At 34.7% G+C, this 26,160-nt stretch overlaps 2 protein-coding genes across 9 annotated transcripts in view; one reads left to right on the top strand and one right to left on the bottom strand.

Annotated features, from left to right (window-relative positions):
• LOC135832198 (uncharacterized protein DDB_G0283357-like) overlaps window positions 1-24,283 on the bottom strand; it is an 82,566-nt gene extending 58,283 nt beyond the window's left edge. For 3 of the 8 annotated variants that reach the window (XM_065345300.1, XM_065345299.1, XM_065345304.1), the window contains exon 1: window positions 23,868-24,281. In XM_065345300.1, coding sequence (XP_065201372.1) covers window positions 23,868-24,011 — 144 coding nt within the window. In that variant the 5' untranslated portion in view covers window positions 24,012-24,281. Of the gene's footprint in view, window positions 1-22,145; window positions 22,468-23,867 lie in introns of those variants that run through there. The other 5 variants (XM_065345298.1, XM_065345306.1, XM_065345303.1 and 2 more) reach the window with 4 other exon arrangements.
• Window positions 24,284-25,306: 1,023 nt separating this feature from the next.
• LOC135832221 (cytochrome b-c1 complex subunit 6, mitochondrial-like) lies at window positions 25,307-26,071 on the top strand. The gene is made up of 3 exons (XM_065345342.1): window positions 25,307-25,464; window positions 25,586-25,712; window positions 25,795-26,071. Coding segments are annotated over exons 1-3 (303 nt in total). The 5' UTR covers window positions 25,307-25,462; the 3' UTR covers window positions 25,969-26,071.
• Window positions 26,072-26,160: the final 89 nt, after the last annotated feature.

The raw sequence follows: 26,160 nt of genomic DNA, 5'->3' as shown, positions 1-26,160 counted from the left end.
GTCTGGGCCGTCAAGAGCCAATGCGAGACCGGAACGAATATAATTTGCCCATAGAGGTCTTTTGAGAAGGGGAGGGGGTTTGATTGAAAATTGGTCAACAGAAATAGGGAAAAATACCCATTTTGCTGATTGATGTCATAATCATAAGACTTACAAAAATTTTCACTTTCTGTTTTGAATTTTTGGGGGCTCAAATGTGATTTTTTCCAATTTTAAAAGAAGAAAAAAATGTGCCCGAGCGAAGCAAGGGCGAAAGTTTTTGAAAATTTGATTTCAAAAGACTTGAAAACGAGACTGAAAAAGAAAAGAAAAGAATCCCAAGCCAAGCGAGGGCAAAAGCTTAAGAAAATTGTAGTTCGAAAAGTAGAACAATAGGTATCAATTTTAATGTAAGAAATTTTTTTCATCTTAATTTTTTTAAATTTTATCAATGGTTTTTTGAAATTGTTTGCGGGGAAAAGGCACCAAATTGGCCCGAGCGAAGCGAGGGCAAAAGCTTTTCTAAATTTGTAGTTTCAAGAAGCAAAACAGTAGTAATTTTGATGTGAAAAAACCAGTTTTTCCACCAATGACATTTTAAAAAGTTTGATAAAAACTAACTATGTACCTACTACCTACCTACTTTCCAAACATAATTATGAATAATTTGAGAAATAGATAACAATAATTTTAGCCCGAGCGAAGCGAGGGCAAAATTTTTTGAAAAAATAAGAATGTTGAGGATATATTGGTGATTTTGTCGGCAAATTAACAATGGAATCCTTTCACAATTTCGTACAAATTTCGTAAATTTCGTAAATTTTTGACGTTTTTTCGTACTTTTTTGGGTCATTTTCCAATTTCGTGCTTTTTTCGTAAATTCGTACTTTTTTCGTGCTGTAGACACCCTGAAAGTAACGTAGAGTCTGGAGTTGAGAGCGCTTTAGAACACATAAAACTCGAAACAAAATGACCCTTCTATCTATGTACACATGACATTGCTTCAGGTATTTCTCCGAATCGTATCTTCGTTGGCGAGCTCTTCAATGGGCAACAAGTACCCTTTGACATATCAATTACGATTGCAATAATGTTCATTCTTCAAGAACTCACGTGGACATAAAAATAGGTACAAATACGTATGGCCTACATTAATACATATATTTATAATATGTTCCGCAAACATAATGTCGATAAATCAACACGTCGGTTGTAATATAGGTACATAAAATATGTACGTGTATAAATACCACCACCACCATCAGTGCAACTTGGCGCAATTCTACTCATCCGTCGAACATTTTTGCATCAAAATTTTTCATTTTGCTTCAACATTATACGGTCAAGACGGGAATAGACAAACGAGGACTGCTCCAGATCAAAAATTGAAGCGTATATATACGTACGAAATACGAATACACGCGTCATTTAAATTCGTTTATCTGCGAACTCAATAGAGTTTTCTTGCATCAAAGGGTCAATTTTTTACCTCTACATTGATCTCTTTGTGTAGGTATACGAATAGGGTATCTCTATCTATACGTCGCGAAAATTTCCATAACGCATATCGCGAATACACACATTATGCCAGGTATCTTTGTCAGATTGATTCTTTTTTTATCATTCGAACTCGCGATCTCTTCTTTTGGCATAGAACGCGATAAGCAAAAACGAGCGAAAAAAATACACTAAAGTGTTAGGTAATCGACGAAAGACGCAAATCTGGTGTACCTATAACAAAAGTTTTCCCCGCTAGTTTCCTACGTCGCTTATTTTCTAGCGGTAACTTCTTTATACGAAATAACTTTTCCATAAATCTTTTATTCATAAGTAAAAATGTACATCGATTCTTTTTTTTTTCTTCGCTTTCATTTCATTTGACCGTCGCGTCGTCATCGCACTACTTTAGATATTATTCGTAACACGTTCCGCTAAATTTTGAATTATAAACTCACAACGCCGCCGTCGCCACCGCCACCGATTCCTCTTCTTATAGCAACAGCGTCGTCGGTGCCTCTACCTCCTATGAGTATACGAGTGTAATTCCCTCTCTTGGAGTAAAACTCTGCCACAGCCGTGAGCCTCCACCAGCCGCCGCCGTAAAGCTATTTTATTCGCGCTCCTCGTGTTCGCTTTCGTTCCCATTCCCTCTCGTCCTCTCAATCTCCATCTTCATCTTTAGCAGCATCTCCGAGCTTGGTGGTTCGTAACTCGTACAAATTTCGCCCTCGCCGTCTTCGAGTTCGTGAAGATGACGGTTAAAATTAAAATTTCATCGTTATTCAACTCGTAAGCGCCTCGACGTTGTGATTTATGTCGAAATGCGCTTCGCCTCGACTTTTTCGCGTACGGCAGAATTACTTGCTATACACCTTGGTAGATCCTGCTTCCTTTACATTTCATCCCCCCTCTCATCATCCATTCGTTCGATTTTGATTTCCAACAACCAAAATTTTCCTTATTTATTACGAGTATTTACTATCGCACTTCTTTCTTTACTTTCTATAACACGACGTCGGCGTCGGATGAAAATAACCGTGAAAAAGTACGCTTCGATAAGTAATCAAATGTACTTATTTTATTAGAAAAAAATGAGTAGTGAAAAGGAAAAAAAAAAACAGAATTCATGAGCGATGGCGCGATGATTCACGAATTATTATACGCGTTAACATCAGATCTTCACTTTCCATTTTTTTCCTGATATCAGTGATCTTTTTTTCATTCCTTTCCCTTATTCCATTCTCATTTACCTAGTTCTCATAAAAGTAATGCACGTATACACGTAATCTCAATTTTTGCCAGGAAACGAACATGTACGCCTTCTCCTTTTCATCCATACCAAATCGAAAAAATAAAAAATGGAGACCTTTTGAATGATTTTCAACTTTTTACGAGAAAAATTACCAATGAAAATACTCCTGCATCATGCCAGATTTTTTTACAATTTCTAATAGCTTAATGATGCTACTATAGTATATTACTAATAAACTCCATCAATTTTTGGTAACTTTCAAGTAATTTCTATGATAAGTTTTACAGTTTATACGTAAGACGGTTTACCGGGTAACCAAGAATAAGGAATTTCGATATTATCAAAAAGGAGAGAAAATTCCCATTATGAAAATTTGAAAATTAAATAATCGTGTAAAAAATGGGCGTTTGAGTGATTGTTTCAATGAAACACGAAGTAATCTTTCATTTTGCATCGAAACAATAATTCGTAAGCACTTTTCCTCGATTGTTATTCCATTTTCCAATTTTTACTTTTTTTTGGCTTATCAGAACATACTTATCAAAACCCATTATTCTTGGTCACCCGGTATGTAATTTTTCCACGATTTTATTTTCATTTTGATAACATTTCATCAATTTTGTAATTTTCTTTAATTTTTTTATTAAGCGACATTTTTCTCAATTTTCAAAATGTTTTATCAGTTTATAGTCAATTTAGATTGTATTTATGACATTTCGACAAATTTTTAAACAATCAGATTTTTTATCCATTTATGATAATGATAACTTTCAAATTTCAATCAATAGGAGGGTAGTTTTGCAATTTTCATTATCCCTGTTGCATTTTAGACAAATTGTTAATTTTGAATGATTTATGCAAAATTGCACAATATTCAGATACTTATGGTCGTTTTCCAATATTTTATAAATTTTTAGTTACTGCGAGTGATTTTACACAAGTTGTACAGTTTTTTGTAGACACCTCGCTCTTTTATTTTTTTCTTCAAATTTTTGTTGATTTTGGCGTGTTTTTCTGATGCTGGGTCAATTTTCATCACCCAAGTATCAAGATTTGTAGATAGGTGCATCAATAAAACTAGCAAATCTACAATTCACGGAGGGGGCGAGAATAACGCATCCACGCCGAACAACACCGATAAACAATTATCAATAACACGCTTTCAAATATATTTTTCTGAACTGGGTATACCATCTCATTGCCGCCCAACTTGCAATACTAATACCAGAACAACGCTAAAAGTGAAAAAACCCACTCGTTTGAAAATCATAATTGTAATACCTTCGCAAAAATCTCTACTAAAAACAACGCTTATACGGTTGGTGAAAAATATTCTCAGAACTCAACAAGACACCAGCACTCAAGCACTTTTTTTCAACTATTTAATGTTGAAATAGCGGCATAAACGTTTTGCGAGTTCGATTTGCAAAAAAGTGACTAATTACCAGCAAGAACGATAATTCGTCCTTCGTAGGTATAAATCATACCTAGTAATACACTTAAGAAATACGACGACGACGACGATCCGGAAATATTCTCACACAGGTACACATACTCGTATCAACAAAACCTCAACAATTCAACATAAAAATCGAACATCAAAAAAAAAAAAAAAAATACTTCGACCTTCACCAGGTGTAAAAAATAAACATTCGTACGGTTGTACTCGGATTAATTTGTTTTACTAGACGTTGTTACTGCGAATGGAAAATTGAACCACCGTGACATTACTTTTGGGTGTTTTCAATTTAAAAAATGATGTGATGAAATTTCCATAGTTTCCGTTACAATACATACTTGAGTCGTACAGGTATCTTCTTTTCCCTGTACAGACGACACTAATGTTAGCAGTTGCATCTCACGTGTCTGCTGTGATATACGAAAAAAAACTGTGAAAAAATTCGATTAGCTCAACAAATATTTCTCGAATAGCGTAAGATTAATAAATCGTCCTTTTCTCGCATGATAGAATAAAAAAGAACGAGGGCGTAGCAGTCACATAGATACTCAAATGCCGAGCGCCGATATGAGAAAAATAGAAGCTGAAAAATGAAATATGTATCAGAAATATTAAACAAAATCGCACAATTCTGCTACATGTTGAGCTTTATGATCGATTCGTGACCCATTAGCATGTGCCATCGGTCCAGTCTCAACAAATGCGCTTCCCAAGTGAACTAGCAGGTATTGAGGAAATCTCTGGGTGGAGTCGGAGAATTCCTCAGTGATGTCAGTAAGTGCATTCAAAATGCTTGACATCGCTGAGGTTCCCGCCCTCGAGTTTGAACCCTAAGGTTTCCTCAGTGAAGTCAGTTCTCATCGAAGTACGCACAGTCGATCTAAATTTTAAAATAAGAAATTCCCGATTTACTTCTTTTGAGAAGGAAAATCAACCTACAAAGTTGCGATTTTGAAAGAAAATATTTAACCAGCTTGTCAACTAACGTTACGACTACGAGTATTTTTAAATATTCAGTAAAAAAAACACAACTCGTTCCATATTTATAATATATACTACACATAAGTATATCGATCTTCAAGTCAAAATAAAATAGACAACACAGTGATCCAACCGATCTTGACCTCATTCTCAAATATATATCTACTACAAAACAGTACACAACACATCGTGTAAAAGCCGATTGTTATTTTTTTACTGTTTTTGGATATACGCAATACGTATATGTACAGTTACTTCATTATAATGGCAACGTCAGCTCATACCTGCGTAGCATATAATTCCACTTTAACCCATCGAAACCTTTGACAAGTCACATTCTATTACAGATAGAGTCGTACTTTTATTCAGTCACTCAATAAGATACATACATTATACTTGTACACATCGCACAAACGAACCGACGAGGATGGAGAACAACTACGCGAACGCGAACGTACCCTGAGGAGCCTGTAATTAAAAACATGCCGAGTGGGATTATCAGGCACAATGTAATTTGCTCAATTAAGGGTACCTATGCTCTCGGTATTTTCCGTTAGTTGGAAATTTTAAAATATATGTAGGTCTATTTATGCTTCTTCAGATCACCTGTGAATATTCTTTGAAATATTTTACAAATATTCTTCGTTTGGTACTCAAAATAGACAATATTTGGGATTTAATCCGGCAGCGCAAATTTTAGTGGTGAGCGGGTGGGGTTGGGTGGAATTCGAATTCAGCAAAAAGTCGGGAAATCAGATTAAATCACAAATTTTTCACGTTGCCAAAATGTTTCATTTCCTACTGCCTTATTCAGGGGTAAAATTACAACGAGTACGAGCATAGTATTCCAAGTCGTAACACGACACAGTTTGCTCCGCATTTTTCACAGCTTTTCCTACCAACTTACATCAAATTTACAGTCTCGTAAACACGTCAAAATAGTGAAATTTCCTACTAGCTATCAAATTATCCACGCATGTAATCGGATACTTCACAATATACCCTCCATTGTCGACAATCAATTTACCTGTTCGAACACTCAGCGGCGCTAATTTCATACTGAATTTTTCTCTTTAACCAAAACACGCTTTACAACGTAATCAAGGTCTCTTTATCACGTATAATCGACAGCATGCAACAAACCCAAGTTTATACCGGTTTCAACTTATATCCGACATCCGAATCAAACTTATTCTCTTTAAAATACACTTGATATGTGTTATGATTCATGTCTCATGTAGTCATGTAGTATGCAATACTGCAGTAAAAGAACGTTTTCCGAAGGCACTGACTCTTTTTCACGTCAATCTAATCTAGAGAACGATCTGCAGAATGGATTTTCAAAATGTTTGTAATTGAGGAGGAAAGTTGAAGGGGAGGGAAGAATGACATTCTTTCTTAAATTGTACTGATTTACTAATTTGAACTTCTTTAAAAAATGTTCAGTCTCAAATCCGAATGTTTTGGCATTTGTTTCTACTTACAATTTTTTTTTTTTACAAAATAATATTTTTGAGAATTCACATTTTTCAACTATGGCTTAATGCATTGAAATTACAATCTTCATTCTTCGATTTAGGAAGCATAACTCATAAGGAACATTTCAAAATCGAAAAAAACTAAAAAAAAAAGCTTCTGACGTACTACGAAAAACTTTACAAAATGATCAAGATTTAGCATCCCTGATCAAAATTAGCGCTTATTATTTTTTTTTACTGGAAATTCAATTTTTTATTTCTATAGAATCCATTGATTGATCTCGCAATTTTTTCAAATTTTTAGAAAAAATTCACGTCAATCAAACCTACGAATATACAAATCTATCACTTGAGGCCATTTGCTTAGTTGATCAAATTCATAAATATAATTTAATGAATCTTTTTTTTTTCTTCAATTAATAGGGAAACAGATTGGCTGCTGTAACCAGCCATACCTAAGGCGATTTTCAACATTTTTGGATATACTTGAAAATCTTAATTTCATTTGTGCAAAACAAAAATAATCAACTTTTTCGATAAAGGAATAAGAAAAGTATAAAATCGAATTGAGTAAATTTTAATTATGCGTCACTTCTTTTATTTTCAACTCAAGATTCATAATATTTTGATTCTGTTAAAAACACAATAACTACAATAGTACGATAAGGCTAATGAGGTCTGCTTCCTTTTGTACGAGTACACTAAATGAGAATTTTACTAGTTGGGAACAGTGAACACACTTGCGAAGAAATATAAATACCGATCTTACAAAGGTACAAGTATGTAATGAAATGTCATGTACGACGTGTACGATTACAAAACGATACGTAACGTACCTACCTACGTAAGTAGAAGTACTAGTAAGCTACTCGTATGGTTAAAATTTCTCAAATACTTGGCGTAGCACCTCCAAAACATCGCATCGTACGGCTTTATCAAAGAATACCGCGCGATAAGATTACCAAACATAAGCTACCATACTGGCTACAGTCTCGAAGTCGATATACAAAATTACAAATAAGTTACTTATACGAACATCAAGTGCAGCTTTTTCAACCATAACACATGAAACTGCACGAATGTAATATGTATAATGGCTTCGTATACAACTGTTCGGTATATCTGGTATATCTTCATCTTTCCATTTGTGTATTTGTTACCTCTCTTTATTTCTCCTGCGGATTAATCGGATCAAATCGGCTTATATTATGGATTGTAATTTTGCTTTATTTACAGTTTTAAAATCTCGAACGAAAATAAAAGTTTATTTTAAAAGACGTACAGAATGAGAGTCACCTTACGTCGGAGTTGACTGAAAACGTAATAAGTTATCGACTTTGGTACAATTTCTCCGCCAACTTTTCCTGCCAGTTTAACAACTTTTACGTCGATCATGTTCTTTTTCAAGAAAAAACAATTAATTTTCGAAACTTTATGAACACAATTTTTCCTACAACAAAACCAAAGTACCAACATCGTATTATATAAAATACTCAATCGCGTATTCGAATAAAATAAAGCTACGAAAAGCGATTTTCAATTCATCATAATCATTTTGACACTTTAGGTACCTGAGCTAACAATTTCATCACGAACATAACTGCTACAGCGTCGCAGAATCTACGATTATAGCGAACGAATCATTTAAATTTTACGTTAATATTCATCAATGCTCGAATTAATACTTACACGTAGAGCACGAGCATCGATCATTACCTCCCAAATAGGAATACATAAAGACGATGGAGTAAACCACCCTATTTACCTACTCTTCCTATACAAAGTAATTCAAATTTTAAAACATCAGTAAGCGAAAAACATAGCTTTTTCAATGATTTTTTTGCGATTTAAATTACGTACAAAACAGAATCTTTGTAACAAGTGGAAACCTACATTCAACTTGTTCCAGCTCTCTTAGCTGAAAATTTCGAATACGCCAACGCACGAAAAAAAGAGAGAACCGAACAAAATTAAAACAGCGAGCGTTGGTTATTACTTCACAATTTTTCAATTTCACCAAGACTTTTCTCGTTTTTTTTTTCTTTGCTCTTCGCAACAATGCTATACGGCTATTTTAATTTACTTTAATTTACTAAAATTAAAACCGCGGAGAGAATTTTTAATAAAGCTTTTTTTGAAGTGACCTCCGACCTGTTAATGTTGACAATAATCATCCAGGCACAGGCTCATTCATTCGAAAAATAGTAACATTTAATAAAAAGGAAAAAAACACGATTTATATTTTTTAATACGAACCGACCGACGAAACAGAAGGCAAAATGAAAACGATGAGAAAAAAAAACATTTGAATTTCTAATATAATTCAAAGTTGAGAGAGAAAAAGAAAAAAAGCGCGTCGTTATCAAGTACTCGAAAAAAGATTACATTTTGCAAATAAAATCTAATTTATCTCGCCTAATTTTGTAAACTATAGTCTGACTTTCAACTTTCGAATGACGAAAGTAATCTTATGTACATTTTACATTCGCACTTCATTCTTACATAATTTCACTGCGCTGAACACGACATAGGGTGTTAATAAGTTGAATATACACAAGTACCTAGTACTTATTATATCGAAAAAAAATATTCAATTTTTTTACAACATGCATGCTGTTTCATTTACTAGTCTCGTTACATTTTTCATAACTTTTTTTTGCTACGAAATGTACATAATAACTAATAAGGTACCATGTAACATCCTCGTGGAAAGAAAGAGTTGAATAAATGTGCCAATACCGAATCTAATTCTAGTGAAAAGATTCGAAATCTTTCGAAAATTACACCTATAATAATTATTTCACTACGAGTAGTTACCTGCTTCCTCCTCTCATCACACCTAAAAAAGTTCTTACCTAGCGCCTTCCGTTCTTTCATTCCAGTTACTCAGATTCAAATACATAATTTTTTGTGCAAGGAAATATGAAATTCACCGCAGTCGTAGTCCATATTTTCGTACGTACCATCCCTTTTTACCGCTTTGGTGTAACGGACAAACACGACTGGTATAAATTTTACACATAAGTATTTCAGTTTGATTTCGATGTCCGCCCTCAATTCGGTAGCGATTGCATATTACTAAGTTCATTTTCGAACGCAATTTCTTCGTAGTATAATTAACAAACACCCAAATTGTTCGTACTAGGTGGGTAGTATAGGTACAGCTGAAAAAATGAGCAGACGTGCACACAACCATGTTCAGACCTAGTATCATTTACAAAATAAGGTGCTCATGGGCGACGACCGTCCAATCAAAAATCGAGTACATTTTCATGTCAAAGAGGCAGCGTTTGCATAGCTTGCAGTGTTTTCCATTAAACGGCACATAGGTGCACATAGAAAAAACATACTGAGTAAATTGAATTGTTTTAAACAATTTTTTCTGAAATATTTCGCACAATATATGTAGTAACAAAGCATCGAAAGATATAATTTCCGAAACTAGAAAAATATTTTGGAACGCAGCACTATATCAATTTTGTAGTCATTATTGTCAAATTCAAAAAATAGAGAAAAATTCAAAAACTCGTAACATTTTTTCGGATTTTTGAAAATTGTCAAGTTTAGTAGCGACAGAAGCAAAAAAACGCGACTTTTGAAGCTTAGAATTTTTCTGATTAACTTCAAACTCAAAATGAAGGTCTCCGCTGAGTTAAGTCGAAATTCGACAATTTTTTGGGGGCGATCCATTTTAATGAACATAATTGATACACAGCTTTATAGGAACTCTAGTCAAAACATTATAACAGGATCAAACGTTCATGCAGATCGCGATAGGTGCTGAACGCGGATAGCACCTCGTATCTGAGGTACCCCGTAAACCCTCTACCCCTATCCATTACCGTTTTTCACCATGACCTTGAAATGATATTCCCTACGTCGTCGGTGGTTGTGCACCGCACATATCACAGCAAGGATGGGGCGCTTTTATACCGAACTATGCAATAACTAACCTAGTGCGCAGCTTCCAAGTTGTAATCCATTCTGCAACACAGCAGAAACGTCATTTTTTTCACAAAGGCTATCGAACGGAGTGAAACTTTCGCCAAAGCCGAACTTCACTATCACAATTGCAAAATATTATCAACGCGAGTTCACTTGTTGGGCATCATCGCGACACTGCGAAACTTGAACCTGAGCTAGGTTATTCAACGGCTGGGGGGCTTTTTCGCGAAACCAAATAAAAAGAACCGTAAGCTTTTCTACGTACTAGGAAGACGACACACAATTGGCTGACTACACAAAAGATCGCACTGGAAATGAAAACAATAAATTTACAACATCGTGTCGCGAACGTCGTCACTGCTGCGTGCACAACACTCAACTGCACCGCACTATTCGAGCGTTCACAGTTCACATAAACCGATTTTATCCATTTAATTGTTTCTCGTTAACGATCAATTAAAATATCGTCGAGCTGCTGAAGCCCCTGGCCGTTTTTTTTCTCACTTCAAACTACGAGACATACCTTCATTAAGTCACATCACTACACTTGAATTTAAATCTTTACCATGCACACCGCGAACACCAACAAACATTTATCGAGATTAAAATACACGAGCAAACAGTACTGCAACACGCAGTACACTAAATGACACAGTCATCATCGTATATGGCGAATTAACCGAACGATAACCATATCCTCACTCTTTCTTCTCCAATTCCAAACTACGCTAACCACACCATAACAGCTAACACCGGCAGTGTTACCATACGAAATTAACTTCGTTTTTTCATTTTCATTTTGTTTTTTTAATGCTACTATGCACGATGATAACAAAACGTTATGCTAAAATGAATAAAACTCATATTTTTTTCTTCCCCCCCACCCCGCCAACCGACGTAATCTATCGTTACCAACTTTGTAATATGTTGTACATATTGAGAAAAAACACCATCATCCATCCCCACCTCATCGCACAATTTTTTGGTCCGATTTCAAGTGCACAGTATTTTTGAAATATGAGAGCACTTTTTTCACGAACGAAACATTCAAGATGCAGAGATACGAGAATATCTTTCAATTTACAATTTAGTCTTTTTGCTTTCCCAAATCGAGTTCACTAAATGCGCAATCTCCATTGGCATGCCATTTGACTACCCATAAACAAATTTGTATCGTGATAAAACTCACCACAGACAGGTATAAGAATAACACGAAAATTTTTTATGTACCTAACTTCGTTTTTGAAAAAACAGGGTGTCCTTACTGGGTGGAATGAACTAACAGGGGTGCAGGGAAAACTATTCTAATACCTGTAACACTAATTTAGAGCGTTAAAATCGGAGTATAGTCAAAAAATCACATGCAATCTTTCCATGAAGTAGGTAGAGATTCTGAATTTCTCTGGAAATATATTGAAAACAACACCACAAACAAAATTAAACCATAATCTAAAAGTGGAAAATTTCATGCATCATTCATAATTTTGTTTCTTTTCGAAAAAGTGCTTGGGTGGAGTTTTCAAAGTAAATTTCAAGTACCTAAAATTTTTAAGTTTTAGTGGATTTTTATTTGAAACGTACCTACCTTCTTCATTGAAAAAACGATTTTTGGTATGAGAAAATTAAAAATATGCAAAATTTTTCATGAGGATCAATTGAAGTTGAACTTTCAAGTACATATTTACTGAAAATTCTCAAAACCAACGCCTCTAATCATTTATGGTCTCCCAACTTCAAATCTTGGCTCAATTTTTTTTTAATGTCCCTCACGATGGGTAGATAAGCTGGTGGAGAACCACCATCTCATCTTTCCTTCCTCGAAAATGCACCGTTCTACGATCAAGAAACCCATTTTTTCAATTAATTTTTGAGAAAATATTAAAATAAATACGAGAAAAAAGTTGCCGATTATATAGATACGTATCTGACAGAACGTTTTACGATTCATTCTGAAAATTTCGAATATTTTAAAATTTTTCCTTCAAATTTATCTCATTTTTTTTGCTAATTAATATCTCTACATTTTACTTTCTTTCGTGAAACAATTTGCGTATCTAGATCCAGACTTGCCATGATTCAATTTCTTTCTCCGTTTGGCGGTCAAATCCGATCCAACACATATACCGGAATTTTGCTTCCCTGAAGAGACCAAATGAAATGTAATAAGATTTTTAATCACGCAGCCAGAACAAGGGAATGCATGAAAATCTTTCTTTTAGTCTATTTTGGATCCGCTAATCATCAGGGTTTATTTACACGTCAAACTTTCTATGGTCATGAAACAAATGCTGAAAAATTACAACAAGTCAGTAATTATTTACGAGTACAACTAATTAAGGCAGCGAACTACAATTCTTTAATTGTTATGAAAAACCGATAAAAACAAGAAATTTTCACACAAAACGAAGACCAATGTTTTATACGCACAGTTTTCATGAAAAATTCACAACACGCTAACCACACAGTGGAAATCTCTGAATTTCGTCAGCGTTAGTGAACCTTCGGGAAACAGAACACCAGTCGTTAAAGTCAAATTTCAAGTACGATAGTTCATCGCATGTTATCATCCAAATTTCCAAAAAAAATATCCATACCGAACGTGACATAACATTATCAATAACTAGGGGGCTTCGCCCCCTAGGTCGCTCCGCGACCTCGACCCCCAGCTCGCGCACTCGCTTCGCTCGTGCTGCTCGCCCTGGACCTCGCTTCGCTCAGGCCTCTCGCCCCTTCGGGGCTCGCTTTTTTGACAACTCAACTCATGCCCCTGCTCCTAAATGCAAATCAGTTGAAATGTGTCAATAGCAAATTCTACTCTGGTTCTAAAGTACAATGTTTAAAAAATTCAAGTTTGAACAATATTTTTATCAATTTCTATACAATGAATTAAGGACATTTTTTTTTCTCAAAAAACTTACATCTATTCACTTCAGATTTATACCTTGAGGTGTTGAATTACTCCGGTATACTTACTGACTTGATAATTATCATCATTTTTTAGGAGTAAATTTTCTGAAATTCTACATATGTAAAATTGGGTAAAAAAAATGTTTGAAATTCTTGTAAAATGATGGCATAAAATGAGTAGGTAGTGAGTATGCTGGAGTAATTCAATTCTATTAAATGAAAATCTGAAGTAGGATAGTCAAATTTGTATCCCAAGTATAGAAAGCTTACCAGTGGTAGCTTAGCTAAGGAAGGGACGTGACTTGAGCCACCCCCCCCCCCCCCGAGAGTGAAAATTAGAAAAAAAATGCACGCAATAATGAACCGTTTTTTCGTTTTTCGACCCATTTTTTTCAACAAATTTTCGCTCTCAATTCACTTGAGCAGTAATTGCACCTTCATGTCCATACAAATTATCATACATTACGAAGGGTTTCCATTACATTACCTCTAATTTCGATTTTTCATACCCAAAAATCTGGTTTTGCCCTCTCTTTGAGAAAATTCTGGCTACACTGTACTGAACCCTTCTCCATCTTCACATTAACTTTTTTACAAACAATGTTCCACTAAACATTTAAATTTGTGTGTTGAAATAGAATCCTAACCCAAAAATGATCTCAAGTGTAGAACCTCCTCTCCTTATTATTTTAACAGACACCACAATATTCCAGTTTTAAAAAAATAAAATACTATAGCAATGAATGTAACTCGCAACACAACAACATCATTCCCTCCTCAACACCCCTACGCTGTAAACACGCCCACATAGCAACGTTCTGAGTGTATTGTTGTCAGAGTGTATTGTTGTCGGTGTGCATTGTAATACGTGCATTTCTACACAATAGAGAAAGTGTTTTTTCAATTTTTTCGACCCTTAATTTGAAAAATTCCGATTTTTTTTTCTTGATGACATATCTACACGTCGAAAGGAACGTTTGAAAAAAAAAATTGTCGAAATCGGTTCGATAGAAAAGGCTGGCGAACTCTATCAAGGTTTCTACTCGAAATTCTATTGTTTAAACACAATAGAAAACGTGTTTTTTCAATTTTTTCGGCCCTTAATTTCAAAATTTTCGATTTTTTTTTCTTGATGACATATCTACACGTCAAAAGGGACGTTTTAAAAAAAAATTTGTTGAAATCGGTTCAGTAGAAAAGGCTGGCGGACTCTATCAAGGTTTTCCTTCAAACATCTTTTAATATATAAGGATTAATCATTCATATTGCATAGGAAAATTCCATCAAGTATGCAACCTTTTCTACATCAATGCTAAAACATTCGCATACTCATCACATCGAAGGAAACAACGCAACATGCCATTTTTGTAGTGAAAAACAACGACAAACTAAACTGCACGTTGGATTTTGTGAACGTAATGTAAAATAATGTACATAGTACATACACGCATACAGAAACAAACAAAATACAAAATTTCATCTCTCCCGAAGCATTGCTTTCGAAAACCTTCCTTCTTTTTCGAAGTCACCGCGTAAACAAAATAATTATTTGTATGAAATTTCCGATAAGTATTAATTTGATATTTTCAAAATGAAAAGAGCATGATTCTACTTTTTACTCGCTAACGTGTTCGGTGTTTTGTACAAAGTTTCACTAATCGTTGTCAAACTGACTGCAACACTAGAATTGTGCCTTATTGTAGGAAAACCGAACCGTACGATTTCTCACCTTACAATCAGTAATTTTTATACCTACTTTTACTGCGAAATAGTGTACGTTGGCGTAATTAATAATTGGCTCCTATGCACGCGATTTTTTCGCCATACATTTACTCGTATGCTGGCAAAATTCAACTTACACATGCAACCTGCATATGAAACACCCCGATACGGATACGATAAGCTGCATAAAAAGTGCACCCGATTCATTTTTTTCAGGTAGATAGGTAGATAACAGTCTTAGTCATCGTATCGTTCGAATTTTGAGTACACTTGACGGTACGAAAATGAAAAAAGCACACCTTCCGTCTACCTTGATCATACGACATGCAAATGGGTAATTTTTCGCCGCACAGAGAGGGCGAGGAAAAAAAAGAGAAGTGTCTAAATAACATACAATTATAACATACAAACAGAATAATTCATCGTATTAAGCCGTCTCGTTCTTAAATTTTCTCGAGACGAGCTTTAAGCAGCATTTTCAAGTAGCTACGATAAAGCTACTTGAAAACTTGCACGTTTCGTGTACCGAAGGGATTTGCGGTTTTATTTTTCCATTTTAATGCGTTAAAAGTTGAAAATTCTTCCTTAATGACAGAGTAATTCAGGCCGAAACGAAATTTTACCAACACAAAATGGCATCGAATTATTAAAGCAGTCTACCGAACCGAAATACTCTCGTGTTCTCACCTGATAAAAATTAAACTAAAACAGCAACGTACCATCGTGGTTTATAAGAATCCATTTTTCTGGCACCTTTCTGATGTATTCCATTGTTAAAGCTGGTCAAAACAAAGTCGAGGGTAGTAACTTGCAGGGTCATTGATCGATTGTGATAACTTCTTATCATTTTTCGCAGAAGTCGGGTAATATGTAAGTAATTCGTGTGCTTCGACGATTATTCAAAAAAAAAAAAGTAAAAAATGTAGGTGGATAGGTAGGTCTAGGTATCTAATGGTTATATCACCTGACCGTTTCTTTCTGCGAAATAAAAAATGAAATCGGAAAATCAAATGGGTATCACAATTTGAACGATGATCGTGCACAATGCAGCCTACAGAACCCATAGCATTATTTGAAAGCCTTTTAAGTGATTCTTATGTTGTAAGTTCTAACGAAAATATTTCTATTTCAAATGCTATGATACCCTGGGTAACTCCTTCAGGGCCCCTAAGAATTTGAAATACCCTTTGCTAATACGAAAATCAATTGAAATTCTCTTTGAGGTACAGGTACATGTTATTAAATTATTTATAAGACTGCATACTCAATAGTTCTGTAGGCTGCATTGTGCACGATCATCGTTCAAATTGTGATACCCATTTGATTTTCCGATTTGATTTTTCATTTCGCAGAAAGAACGATAGATTATTCCCAGGAATGGGTCACAAAAAATGACTTATGTTGAATTTTTCATTTCAGAAAAAACACGTCGATTCGAAAAACGCTCCCACACAGTGGGCCACAGACCCCCCAAAAACGGCGATAATTCGGATTTAACCCTCATCAATGTGCAATACGTCGAATAATATGTTTTCGAGGTCGTAGAATTCGAATCTGCACTTATTTTTTTTGTAGTGGTGGGGGGTGAGGCGTGGGGAGCGGGAAAATTTCAAATGTTGCTTATATTATCGTGTAATATATCGATTAATATGTTTTCGAGGTCGTAGAGTTCGAATCTGAAGTTATTTTTTTGGTAGCGGTGGGGGGTGAGGCGTGGGGAGGGGGAATTTCAAATTCTGCTTATATTATTGTGTGATATGTCGATTGATATGTTTTCGAGGTCGTAGAATTCGAATCTGCACTTATTTTTTTTGTAGGGGTGGGAGGTGAGGCGTGGGGAGCAAGAAGATTTCAAATTTTGCTTATATTATCGTATAATATATCGATTAATATGTTTTCAAGGTCGTAGAGTTCGAATATAGAGTTATTTTTTTGGTAGGGATTAAAAGTGAGGCGTGGAGAGGTGAAAAATTCCAAATTTTGCTCATATTATCGTTTAATATGCCGTTTGTTATGTTTTTGAGGTTGTTTATATTCTTGATTTGAAAAAATCATTTTATACCTCAAATAATGTATTTCAATCAAAATTGAATCGAGTATATCATGATTCGATCCTAAAATTGCGATATATCCGCAATTGTGAAGAAAATTGATGTATTTTTAATAGAAAAATGGACCTGCAGAGCAAATGTGCAATTTTGTGCAAAAAATCGCGAAAGCATAGTATACACCACTCCAAAATACACCTTCCTATGCAGAAGAGAACACATTGTCTTGCCATGTTCTATAAGTTTTAGACCAAAATATGTTCCGATTTCGTGTAAAAAACTGTAAACATTAAAAATCAGTGGTATAAAAAAACATCAAAAAGTAAATTTGGAATTTTTCACTTCCCCACGCCTCACCCTCACCCCTACAAAAAAAATAAGTGCAGATTCGAATTCTACAACCTCGAAAACATATCAATCGACATATTACACAATAATATAAGCAAAATGTGAAGTTGCCTCCTCCCCGCGCCTCACCCCCCACCCCTATCAAAAAAATAACTCCGGATTCGAACTCTACGACCTCGAAAACATATTAATCGATATATTACACGATAATATAAGCAACATTTGAAATTTTTCCTCTCCCCACGCCGCACCCCCCACCCTACAAAAAAAATAAGTGCAGATTCGAATTCTACGACCTCGAAAACATATTATTCGACGTATTGCACATCGATGAGGGTTGAATTCGAATTATCGCCGTTTTTGGGGGGGTCTGTGGCCCACTGTGTCCCATTAACGTAAATTTTGGATAACTTGACATAATGTTTCAAAATATGTACAACTACATAGTACATACAAACCTCTTTTCATTCGTCACAATGAGTCACGTACTCAGCTCACACGCTCACACGTTATGTAAACTCAACAAATTAATGATTACACTTCAGTATATCCTTAAAACGAGAACAATTTTGCTAATTAACCCACCTCATGCACATTTCATTTTAATAAACACACAAAAAGGACCCAAACAGTACGATTCTTCAAACATTCAACGACTGCACCTCCAAAAGCAAACACCACTATTACACACGAATTGCACAAAAAGGACACTCATTTGCGAAAATTTAATTTAATTTTTCACATTCGGGTATAAATAAAACCATAACACGATCATAATGGAAAAAATACATTCGCAAGCGACCCAAACTAGTAAAAACCTAAAAGGTTTTTAACACCGTCATTAACACGAGTATATCGCTCATACCACACATGCACTCTTTCAGCAAAATGAACAAATTTCCACTTTAATAAAAATTTATAAATTTTTTATCACGGCGACGACGAATTTTAACAGTTCGATAACATTTTATTTCTCTAATCCCGCCACGATATTTCCTCGAATAAAAATGTTTACGACTTTTTCGTTGCACTACAAACGAATTTTCAAAACGTTTCCAACTCATTTAATAGATAAATTTAATGAAACTGGCTAATTTCTCCACTGGAAGGTAGAAATTTCAATTTTAAAAATAGACCGAAGTGTACGTTGAACGCAAACTTCGGAAAGGATCGCAGGTAGCTTGTTGAATGAATTATTAATTTGACTGGCGGCGTATGTTTTTCGTAACGGTTATTGGATATGAGATACAGAGGTCAGATTAACTATAAGTGAATTTTTCAAAACTCAATTTGAGAAATTAAAGAAATTGAAAGTTGATGCTTCATTTTTCTTGTTTCACTTAGATTATTTCGAATTACTTCTCAAAAAACTGTGGGAACAGAAATTTCTTCGAGTTGTGGCTAAATAATCACGCTTTCCCAGATTTTACATTCTTTCCCCTTTTCTAATTGAACTCTAAAATTACGTTAGATAGGTAATTTTCATTTTTTATGTTGGAAAGTTTTTTGAAAAATTTGGGCCCGCAAAAAATTAATTTCTCGATTGTAATCAAAACTGGGTCTCGAAACGTAACTAGTTTCAAGTACGTATTCCTATGAAGCTTTCAATTATGGAAGAAAAAATTGAACAAATTATGCACTTGAACAAACTAACGAGGAAACTGATGAGAAAATTATGCATAATTCATGCAGATAAGAAAGTTGAAAAGTAAATATGTATTTCACTGACTTGCACCAAGTGCGATAATATTTCAAACAAAGAAAGAAAACTCGAAAAAATGAGCAGTATAAGCTTACTTGAGAATTGATTTTTGAAACATTTCAAATACCAGGTAATGAAAAAATTGGTCGAATTGCAGACAAAAAAATGACGTCACTGAATCGTGAATTCATTGAAAACATGTTTCATTTCTTTCAAAAATGCGATTTTTTTAGTCTTCAATTTTCACCACTTGCACTATAGGTATGCATATAAGAAATAATTATTTTGAAGTTCATTACTTTCACTACGATACTTATTGAGAAGATGTACTGTGCGGAAAAAGCTTTGGATTTTGCAGCGAAATTTCAGTTATCTTTTTCTTATTCCAGGAATGAATAGGATCCAAACGTTTGTATAGCAGTCTCAAATTCTCAAGAATGTGATAGCCTTCTTTTTACAGGGTGTCTAACAAAATCTGAAAACTAAAAAGAAGGACTTTTGAAGGACCTTGGAAGGACCTTTTGGAACGACATTTTTAAAATTAAAAATGCACCTACTGACCCCCCCCCCTCATTCATTTTTACAAAATTACCAAAAAAAACTTCGAAAATCCATCATTTTTAAAAGAAACAAAAAAATTAAAAATATGTATTCAAAATAGACCTGACAAATTTCTTGTTAAATGACTACCAAATACAAAAAACAAAATTTCGTACTTTTTTCCTTTTTTTTCTCCTTTTTTTTCATACGACATGTTTTCAAGTTATACTTTGTCACGCCTCACGTACTCTTGCTTACTTTTTAGACATCAAAATTGAGTAAGGGAAACTACTTTGATGAACAATTTTAATATCAGGGATGGTACTCAAATTTTTCTCAAAAAAATAACTTTAGTAACCAAAAAGTGATCAAAAAAGTGACTAAAAAAATTTTTAATAAAATAAAAAGGAGCTAAGCAGAAAACTTTCCACAAAAAACATTACATTATATTTTCAGAGGCGTGATGAAACGATGCGTGGTGGGAGATGGAGAGGGGGCGAGACTGAGACATTCTTTCAATTTTTCTTGCTAGATTTTCCCAATTTTTTACTCCAGATGTGGTTCGAATCATTTTTTAAAAAGGGAAGTTGAAAACAAAAATGTCGAATAAAAAATTTATTTGAATTTTTCATTGATTGGATTATGTTTTTGGAATTTCTCAAGTTGATTTTTCCATTCTAGGAAATGTTTGAAAATTGTTGTAGCAGAATTGCAATCTGACCGAGCGAAACGAGGGTGAAAGCTGTGAAAAATTGATAATTCAAAACGTAAAACATCATTTTTTATGCAAAAAGTTGATTTTCATAGCTTCAAAATTTACAAATTTTAAAAGTTTTCAGAAAATTTTATAGGTATTTATCATAGTTGAAAATATGAATAAACGCCCGAGCGAAGCGAGGGCAAAAGCTTTTGAAAATTCACAATTCCTGAGTAGTAAAACAGCATTATTTTTAATTTGAGGAGTCATAGGTATTTTTCTACCCTTTAACTTCGGTCAGAGAAAAGAAAAGAAAAATTATCTAGCCCGAGCGAAGCGAGGGCGAAAGCTTTGGAAAAATTGATACAATATGAGACGTAAAAGAACATCATTCCTAATTTTTATTAAATGACAGAATTATTAGAAAATTCGGAAAAAAGAAGGACCTTCGGGCAAAAAGAAGGACTTTTGAAGGACTTTTTGAAAAAGAAGGACCAATAGGCAAAAAGCAGGACTTTTACTGACCTGGAAGGACCGGAAGGACCGTTAGACACCCTGTTTTAGGAGAGGGGTGAAGAAGAGAACTACGAACCAAATCGTTTCATTTTAATAAACAGTTTCCAGTAAGTAACCAGTGCTTGAAAAAAATTCTATATCCCATAGACCAATTCATTTTACTCGAATGACTAAACTAAATTATGGAAACACGTACTCGACATTTTGGCAATTGTGCGAGCTTCGGGCTTCGGCATCGATAAGAAAATTAATTACTTAAAATGGCGAAACCTCGTTAAGCTCAAGACTCCTGAGCAAAATTTTACGCTATCGTAGTAAAATACTGCAACTTGGAAATAAACTTTTGCAAACGAGGGGACGAATAAATGGTAATTTTTCGCGTTCGTAGTATTTTACGTTTCACCAACCGACGAACGAGCGACGGTGGTACCTACATAAAAGGTGCACGTGCTCGAGAAAAGCATTCAGGAAACGACAACGGTATCGTCGGCGACGACGAACTCGAACACGCCTCATGAATCATAGGAGAGGCTGTCGAATGAAATAGGTGAATTGGTGTCGAGCGATAAGGGTTGTAAAATAAGGGTGACTTATCGGTATCGTTAAATCCTCGATACTGGCGTATTCTCACGTTATTTCTGATTCTTTTAGAACGAGAACAAACTCAAATCAAATATTGAGGTGATCGAAATGAATTTTCAATTCGCGTCAATTTCCATGTAAACAATCAAAAACGAAGAACAGCAGCTGATGGTTGTACGGTTGAGAAAAATGGGTTTCAAGTTGAAGGACTCGGTGTTCAATTAAACATCATGACCGAGGCTGCTCGGTATATAAAGTTTCAAAGTCAAAATGAAAATAAATTACTTTTTTTTCCTCCGACGTCTAAAAAAAGCTACGTACTTTTAGCTTTTCAATCGATACACGTCACCGAACGTTGATACGACGTTTTTGCAGATTAGCAACACATCGACGACGGTACGGTACGACAAAAGGTGAGTGTTTCTTTCTTCAAGGTTTCGTCTTGAATTTTCTCACATTCGACTTGTAATACGATAATTATAAACATACGCGTTCGAGCGCCGAAAAATTGCCAATCATGCGGAAAACGATGAGATAACTTATCGCTGGACCGATGCGTTCACTTGATCATCTTCGAAAGGCCATTTCACCAGGGATGTTTCGTACGCAGACGATTCAAGTGCACGGGGCGAATACGACGATTAATCTGCTAACTCGAACGGCCAACACCGCTTAATGAAGATTATCACATAAAACGCGCAACATTAAACCGAATACCCTTGAGGAAAAACAAACTACACGACGAATCATTATGAAAACCAACGTACATTACATTACACATACGTAGACGTATAAATCCACCCATTCTCTTCATTTTAGCAATAAAAACGACCAGTGATAGCGTGTTCTCAATCAGCTGTTCTCAAGTTTTTTCTTGACATAAATATTCGCGCAGTGTTACCGCATCGTACGATTTTAAAATATTGCTTTTTTCTTAAGGTCGTTTGCGGTTCAATTTTTCATCAATTTTTTGTTCGGAACAAGATAAGCGACCATCGTATACGATTCGGGCGTAAAATCATCCATGTTTTTGGATTATTCGTTCAGAAAGAGCTCGTACAATATTTCTTTTTCATCTGATTAATTTTGTCCACCATCAACATTCTTACGGAGGTATTGGGTGGAAAATATTAATAATAATAATGAGCGAATTTTTGTTTAAAAAACTACCGAAGTCATCCAACTAAGTCAATGCCAACTTGACTGCTCTTTTCCCCTATTTTTACCGAATTTAAAAACCTCCATCAAAGTTTTAGCGTCAAATAAACCTGCACTACCTGCAACAATGCAAAATAAAATTGCAAGCAATAAACAATTCCATTTACATCATAAATATTACGTTCAACAATCTCATCGAAAACCCAAGTTATCAACTGATAAAGCAAGCAAAGCTTCGCTATCAAATCGAAAGATAATCAAAAAAATATAATAAATAATTATGAAAAGGTTATAGAAACTAGTCAACTACACATTTAGTACCTAAAGACGATAAACAAGATGAACGTCGGTATGAAAGGAATAAATCAACTTCACACATAGAAAAAACCTCATGGAAGTTCACTGTAATTGTAAACACGATGCACTATGAACTTATCATATCACATGAGAAAAGTAAACTAAAACAACTCATCGGAGCTGAGATAGGAAAATATTTTCCAATCAAAACCCATCATTACTTCAGCTACAGAATTCGATAGCGAATAACGCCTCTTGACTAAATCACATGAACGATTTGACCATTCTAATATTCTAATTAGCTTTTTTTACGAATTTACGGCGATGAATTTGAACACCGCATCGAAATTCTTCGACTCATCAATCACACCGCGACTGAGTAAGATGATAAACGAATGACGCAAAAATGAGGTAAAAGTTACTACGACGACAAAATACAAAATGACAATCCAAAATGAAAAATCAATCCTCAAAATCAATCGACAGTAATGCAAGAAGATGATGTGATAATGCAAATCATCATGATGCAAATTGCATCGCAGATAAGACTCCACCTATAGTCAGCTGTCAGAATAATCTCAGATGATGTGCGTAATGATGAAATAACTGCGAAATTGAACAAAATCATCGATTAAAACTTTAAAAGGAATAAAATGACCATTACATTGGCGACATAATTCATTATCATTATACAGCGTAGTTTCGGCGCTCACGAATGATTCGCGAATGTACGAAGTGATACTGGCAGATACATACCGATATTTTGTCTTTGGATGCAGCGTTATCATCGACGGTTTTTGATTTATTCTGCTTGTCGTTGGTGGAAACACTTTCTGGACACTTTTCGCCAGTCTTATCGGGCCCTTTAGGCTCAATATTCAAGACAGGTGATGGTGCCATCTTGAATACGATGTACACAAATTTATACTTTGATATTTCACATTGTCAGAATTGTCGTAATGTCTCTAGTATACGATACGAAACACTTACGCACACGTTACAATTTGACTTATAATCGAACGAACACAAAATATTTAACATAAATTTTGGATACCATCCTTTGTATCTAACCACCACCACAACCGACAGCGATCTTGCGAACGATTATATCCGAATTTTGCGAATTGGACGATTAGATCCGACATCCGACTATAATTTTCGCGTCACGCTTCGAGAAGCTTACCGAATAAAGTCTCAAGCCTGAATAAATTCCGTTGATTTGATTACACCTGCGTGAAAAAATCCTGTGAGCGCTAACCGCAATGGAGTTCATTTTCAGGGATGTCTAGCCAATGGGATTGGCTAAAGCTAACGGCTAAAGCTAAAAAAATTTAGTGCTTTGGCTAAGCTAACGGCTATTGGCTAATGTCTCTTCATTGGCTGGCTATTGGCTGGCTATTAGCTGGCTAATTTTATGATTTTTTAAAAATCGAGTGACCCCTCTAAATACTCCTAAATGAGCACATTCCCATTATAGATATTATTTATAGTTTTAGGAAATGATTATTATTTCACAAACGTGAATCACAATTATTCGCATTCACTCATTATTTGATTATATTCATAAACTGATTTTTCACTAATTTTCTGGAACACAACGATCATTGAAAAAAATTCAGAAAAAAAAACTGGAACCGCCAATGTCAAACTACTTTTTTGGTCTTTTGCTTTTGATTTTATTACGAATTTTAAAATTTTAATTTTTTTTACCCACAGGAAACCCATTTCCTCACCTAATTATTTTCAATTTTAGCCAATCATTTTTAGCCAAAATCAATTGGCTAAAGCTGGCTAATGGCTAAATTTTTTCTTGATTGGCTGGCTAATGGCTAATGGCTAAACGTCAAAAATTCAATAAGCTAACGGCTAATGGCTAATGGCTATTGGCTAGCTAGACATCCCTGTTCATTTTTTTTTCATCTTCATTCTTCATTTTTTCAAAATCAAATTTGAATTTCACGCTTGGTGCTTTCAGCACACACAGCAAAAAATGTGTCATTTCAATCGTTCAATTCATGTCATTTACGTCATAAGAAGGCTATTTAATACAAAAATGGTGGAAATTTCAGCACAAAAATGAAAAAGAATAGGTCAAATTTCAAATTTCAATATTTAAAAAAAATTTGAAAAAATTTTGTAATGTAACGACTCTATCGGTCAATAATATAATCATCATTTGACTTGAGACACCATGTAGCATTTCGATGGGCGAACACCCAAATTCTGATATCAATTTTCTGAGAAGTTGAATTTGACATTGTCGATTAAACTGGCGATTTTCCTATTTTAATCCGCAAAAAATTCGAACAAATTCTAGTATTCTTTTAAATTTCTCAAAATAATTGTTCAAAATGTAAGTATTGATTTACTTTTTGATCATTTGTAATGATCCATTCGCAGCCATCATCATGGTAAATTCCTTGCACTCAACGGTGATGATAATTGAATTTATAATTGCGCGATCGTATTTTCAGGGTATTAGAATTCTTCAAAAGCATTTTCGGAATTGGATCTCCGTTTGTTAAATTCCCGGTCGTCAGGGCAGACGACGACGACGACGATGATGAAAGCGGTTTAGAAGATCCCTTTACAGGTTTAAAAGTAAGTGTCGACTTTGCTGTTTGTTACTGTATTACTTCTGATCTAAATGTCGACTGATTATAATAATGACACTGATGTATAGGCGAACTGCGCTAATTCCGATAAAGGAAAAGCTCTGAAACAAAGATTAGAAGAATGTAACGCTAGAGTAAGATCGCGAAAACAAACTGCTGAAACTTGTGAAGAAGAATTGCACGATTTAGTCCATTTCATCGATCATTGCGCTGCTAAAGATTTATTCAAATACTTGAAGTAACATTTCCTCAATATGTTTTGCTACCTAGGTTTCAAATAGTGATTGGAAAGTTGATTATATTTTTCCAAAAGTTGTACATATTAAAAAATTATTACGGTTTGAATTTCGTTTAGTGCTTTTTGTGAACTATATAATTTTGAATTGTACGAATCGAAGTAAAAATTGTTCGCTCGAGGCGAATTTCTTGTCGCT

This window comes from Planococcus citri, chromosome 1, assembly GCF_950023065.1.
Source record: "Planococcus citri chromosome 1, ihPlaCitr1.1, whole genome shotgun sequence".
NCBI lineage: Eukaryota > Metazoa > Arthropoda > Insecta > Hemiptera > Pseudococcidae > Planococcus > Planococcus citri.
The sequence above is the reverse complement of the archived record's forward strand: the minus strand, read 5'-3'. Positions and strand labels throughout refer to the sequence as shown.